The 5,327-nt window shown below is 46.5% G+C and overlaps 1 protein-coding gene across 1 annotated transcript; it reads left to right on the forward strand.

Moving 5' to 3' along the window:
* The first annotated feature begins 321 nt into the window (after positions 1-321).
* Positions 322-3,009, forward strand: LOC112221990 (E3 ubiquitin/ISG15 ligase TRIM25). The gene has a single exon (XM_024384494.2). It carries the CDS (start codon positions 417-419, stop codon positions 2,040-2,042), a length of 1,626 nt encoding a protein of 541 aa, XP_024240262.1. The 5' UTR covers positions 322-416; the 3' UTR covers positions 2,043-3,009.
* Positions 3,010-5,327: the final 2,318 nt, after the last annotated feature.

The following is a 5,327-nucleotide window of genomic DNA, read 5'->3' on the forward strand; positions in this document are numbered from 1 at the left end:
ACATGAAACAAAACAAACATTTTTTAGAGTGAGGTGTTTACAGTAAACACAGTACGATGGTACACGTGTTTATACAGTATGTACAATACTGAGTTCCCCCATCTCACATTGCAGTTTCCTCAATGTGATGGAGGGGTTTCAATCATTGTGACTGAGTTATATTTTTGAAAAGACTTTTGGTTATTGGATTCAGAACATATTTTAATAACAATGTGCACTGGCAGCTTACTGCCAAGGACGGCCCCTATGGCAGGAATCTTGGGACAATAACCTCTCGGAATGTTGCTCAGCACACATTTCAACTTTGCTTTACCAGCAAATATCAAAGCTTACTTCCTTGACTTGCTCTCATTCCCTCTGTCTCTTCAGTGTGTGTAGAGTCCAGTGTGGAGAATTCAAGTGAATAAGGAAGGACCATGCCTCTGTCTAAACCAGAGAAGCTGTTAGAACATGAGCTCAGCTGCCCTATCTGCCTGCAGCTCTACACGGATCCCGTGTATCTGCCCTGTGGCCATAACTACTGCCTGGCCTGCATTCAGAAGGCTACAGATGTCAGCGGTGGAGAGAAGAGCCTGCCTCAATGCCCTGAGTGCAGAGAAGAGTACGGCGGTACAGAGACACTGCAAAGGAACTTCAAGCTCTGCGGCATCATAGAAGGCTACAAGGCCGTTGCGCCAGCAGACCACCTGAAGAGAGAGCCGCTGAAGGTGCGCTGTGACCACTGCCTGGACTTAGAGACACTGGCCATCAAGACCTGCCTAAAGTGTGAGGTGTCCCTGTGTGCCAGGCACCTGCAGCACCACACTGAGAGGGAGTCCTTCAGGACCCATGACTTGGTGGAGCCCCAGACTGAGCTGGGCCAGAGAGGTTGTGCCATCCACGGACGCCTGCTGGAGTACTTCTGCGCCAGCGACATGACCTCTCTCTGTGCCAACTGCTTCATTGAGGGCACCCACCAGAATCATGATGTCCTGACATTTGAGGCAGCCGAGGAGGAAATGAGGCGGGCCCTGGAGATTCAGAGCAAGGCGGTGGCCAACAGGCTGCAGCTGACCGAGACCCTGCTACAGAGGGCTGCTGAGGACCAGGGCACCTCTGAGGCTGTGGGAGACAAGCTGCTGTCCAAGTCTGTGGATTTGATGGACAGCATGGCCGGCCTGGTGAGCAGGTACAAGGACAGGATGAGCCTGCTGCTGGAAAAGGAGAGAGGCCATCAGAGGGAGAGCTGGCAGAGTGGCCTGGGGCTTCTAGAAGAACAGAAGCAGCAGCTGATGGAGGCCCACCAGCGCACCACTGAGGCCCTCACAGAGACAGAGAAGTGTCTGTTCATCAACAGGTTCCTGCTAATTGAGCCCCAGCTCAGGGAGGTCATGACGGGTACCGTGGCCAGAGTGCCCAACAAGGTCCCTCTGAACCCCAAGCGGCTCCAGGCCAGCCTGAGGATGGAGGACTTCAGGGCAGAGATGGCCCGGCTCCTCCAGTCTCTCCACGTCCTGCTAAACCCTCTGGAGCTGACCTTTAACCTCAGCACAGCCCACACCAGCCTGCTGCTCTCCAACGACCTGCAGACAGTCAAATACAGCGGTACCAAGCAGGCCTACGCTGATAACCCAGAGAGGTTCAGTACCGCACCCCAGGTCCTGTGCTCCCAGGGCTTCACCAGTGGGGAGCACATCTGGGTGGTGGAGGTGGGCGACCAGAGCATGTGGTCAGTGGGCTTGTGCTACAAGAGCATGCCCAGGAGGGGTGACCACAGCCGGCTGGGGCATAACCCGGCCTCCTGGCGTTTGCAGTGGAAGAACAAGAAGCTGACGGCGTGCCATGCCTCCTCAAACGTGGCGCTGGCGGAGATGGCCAATCAGCCACTGAGGGTGGAGGTGGCTCTGGACTATGAGGGGGGAACACTGATCTTCCACAGCACCAAGGACCGTCGGGAACATCTGCACACGTTCAGGGCTGTGTTCAGAGAGGCTGTGTACCCTGCGTTCAGCATCCTCTCCACCAGAGAACAGTCCTGGATCACGCTACAGAGTGGAGTGTAACCCTCCCTCAGCCTCCCACTTAGTCCACCTGGGCTTGAAATGCCTTTGCTTCTGACTAACCAAAGAAATACCTTACTGATTATTATGATTATTACGGATAAATATATGGGTAAAATGGGTAAATCTAAATCTCTGTTTGAAAACATCTATGAATATTCAAAAATGTGTTCCATGCTAGTCCTTTAGTTGCTCCTTTTTGTTGCACAGTCCATCATCAGTCATTGTCAGTATAGATGTATCTTGTTATTCACAATGAAAGGAATGCCAGCTTCTGATTGAGTTTGGTGCATGGCTAAATTCAGTAAATAGCCATATCTATGTGGTGTTATGCTATTTAGGTGTTTTAGAGCTGATATAGTGCAAAAATAATCTGCCATAGTACATGTGAATATCAGCTACTTTATTTTCAAATTTGACAGTTGTTGACAACATGTCAAGAAATGTGTGCGTTGTAATTTTATTTGAAAATCAGTCCACTTTGGAATCATAATGTACAGAATAAACAGTTATATTGCTATTGTGCTTTGCTGATTTGTTGTCTTTGATTCAAGGCTTGTATTGCTGAATCTGCACAGTCCTTCGTTTGTTGTCAAAATTCCATGTCTTTGCATCCTACATGCACACAAACTTGTGCATTGGCCCAACAACCTACTATCAGGAGCTAATACTATGAAAGATTTAACGGGTAGAAATAAAAATGAGCAACAGGATGTAGGTCCACAGTTCATTTTAGTTTAAGGCTTTGTTCTGTTGTAAGCAGACACCAAAGATCATTTTTGGCAAAAGCTCTAAAACTATGCAAATGGTATTCTCCATCACTAAATACATTTTTATTGATGTAGTGGTATTGTGTTCGAATTATTGTTGATGCACTGTCTATTTAAGCAGATTATATTTGTGTACCTGTTTTTCAAATCACTACTGTAAGTCAAATAAATCACAGTGTGTGCTTATTTAATGAAAATAATGTATGTCTCTGAGCCTCCTTTGGCTTTTGAAATGGTCAGTCTCATCATGTGGGCGTTAGGAAACACATTTGAAGATATTTACATACACAGCCCTGATTGGTTGATAGGATGGTCTAAATAGTTTGACAGTTGTTTCAAAAGCTGTGCTCCCATAGTAGCCTATTTTCTTTATTTAACTAGGCAAGTCAGTTAAGAACAAATTATTATTTACAATGGTGGCCTGGGAACAGTGGGTTAACTGCCTTGTTCAGGGGCAGAACGACAGATTTTTAACCTTGTCGGCTCGGGGATTCGATCTACTGGCCCAATGCTCTAATCTCTAGGATACCTGCCGCCTAGCTACTGTCTATTTAGATAACATTCCACTCCTTGTACTGTGTCATATGCGAAAGTTGTTTAGCATGACAAGGAGTGGCAAGAAGGGGAATGATAGTGAAGCAGACTGCTACCCAGACTACTCCCATAGTGCCTCTTCAAGAACAATAGATGAACCTTGACAATCTGGTTTAAAAAGACATTTCTCACACTAACTTTCTCACTTTAATATATGACTTAATGCAGTCAAAAAAGAATCTTTAGCAAAGGGACAGGTGATTGATTGTACTAATGCGGCTACAACGTAGGGAACCTACCACAATAAAATATTATTTGTTTTTAATCTATGGTTGACTAAATGTCCACATCCTCACTAATGATTTCCGAGAAGCAGAGCAGACATTCTCCTTATGATGGAGCAGTGATGACACGCGATATGACATTGCTTCTCTCTTCCCGACCAACCTGCTTATCCAGCTGTTCTTCTTCGTTGATATAATGGCGGTCTGCAAACAAAAGTTTCAGGTGCACGTCGCCACCTACTGTGCTGGAATGTACAATCAATCATGATCTGTCCAATTCTGTACTACCATTAAAAACATTTAAAAATAAATCCCTATTAACTTATACCTCACCCTCCCCCTAAAAATAGGTGCTATACTCAACACACATCTCTTACAGTGGGCCACGCATTCCTTGACACCCTTTTCCATAGATTCCCAGTAAAACCGCTGTCTCGTGAGCCACAATGTGCGCTGCTGACCCTGATGACCAGCATCATCATGAACTCTCTTCAACACACGGCCTCTCGAAGACACAGGTACGACATACTGGAATATTTTCTTCTTACTCACTGGGTGTTTTGAGACACGATACAGAATCCCTAACTGCGTGGTGAGTTTTCCCCACTGTCTTAGAGTATAAACTGTTTATTTAGCTTCAAGGACTCGCTCTCTCCTAGATGGGCGTCTGCCTCTATCTACAAAGAACATGCCTCTGCTGATGACAGGATCCAGCGACTGGTTATCATACAGCTCCTTGTGCGTAAGGACAGGTCAAGGGCTCTGACCCATGGACATCAACTTCTCAAGATGCTGCACATGTGAAACAGCCCTCACTGTGACACCATCGGTGGGCATGGAGGACAGCAGACACCTCTTCACAGGAAACCAACCCACTGACATCGTCTCCAGCTCCACTCAACTCACTCCCAGGAGCCATAGATGTTCTACAGCCAGCCTCGGGTTGCTCACAGGAGAGGCGGAACATGTCTTGAACATCATCCATTCGAAGACCTGGCTTCCTCCGGCATGACATCATATGGAATTCTAGTCAGTCGGTGCAGAACTTTGGAGCGGACAAATGGCTCTCTGCTCAAAGCATCAGCAACAACATTTTTGGGCCCTGGTATGTACTGGATATCAAAATCAAGGGGTGCCAGCTCTGCAACCCATCTCTGCTCGCATGCATCAAGTCTCCGCTTTGTAAGAATATATTTGAGTGGATTGTTGTCGGTCCACACAGTAAACTTATGCCCTCGCAGCCAATGGCTGAATTTATCATGAATGGCCCATTTCATGGCTCGAAATTCCAGCCGGTGAGCAGGATACTTGGATTGTGAATGATTAAGAGATTTACTAGCAAAAGCTATTGGCCTGGCCTATTCAAACTGGTCCTTGTGTGCAACTTTATTCATAATCTAGGGGAACAACATCACACTGCTACATGTACACTTGATATTAATATCAAGAACCCTAATGGCTAAGAAAAGGGAGCTAGTAAAGGTAGAGGAGCTACATTAGATAAGGATGAAAGAGGAGTGGAAAGGAGGAAAGGGAGATGGCAAAGGAAGGAAGAAAGGGAGCTAGGATATGAGGGGGAAATTATGGAAGGGAACAGGAAAGGAGAAAAGGAAGCACAGAAAGGATAGGAGGAAAGGAAACGAAGAAAGGAAGCTAGGAAAATGAATAGTAGAGGTGTCACGTTCTGACCTTAGTTTCTT

This window comes from Oncorhynchus tshawytscha, linkage group LG22 (assembly GCF_018296145.1).
Source record: "Oncorhynchus tshawytscha isolate Ot180627B linkage group LG22, Otsh_v2.0, whole genome shotgun sequence".
NCBI lineage: Eukaryota > Metazoa > Chordata > Actinopteri > Salmoniformes > Salmonidae > Oncorhynchus > Oncorhynchus tshawytscha.

Excerpts from the sequence above, each read along its gene's own strand:
- LOC112221990 (XM_024384494.2), top strand. The coding sequence starts at position 417 with ATGCCTCTGTCTAAACCAGAGAAGCTGTTAGAACATGAGCTCAGCTGC.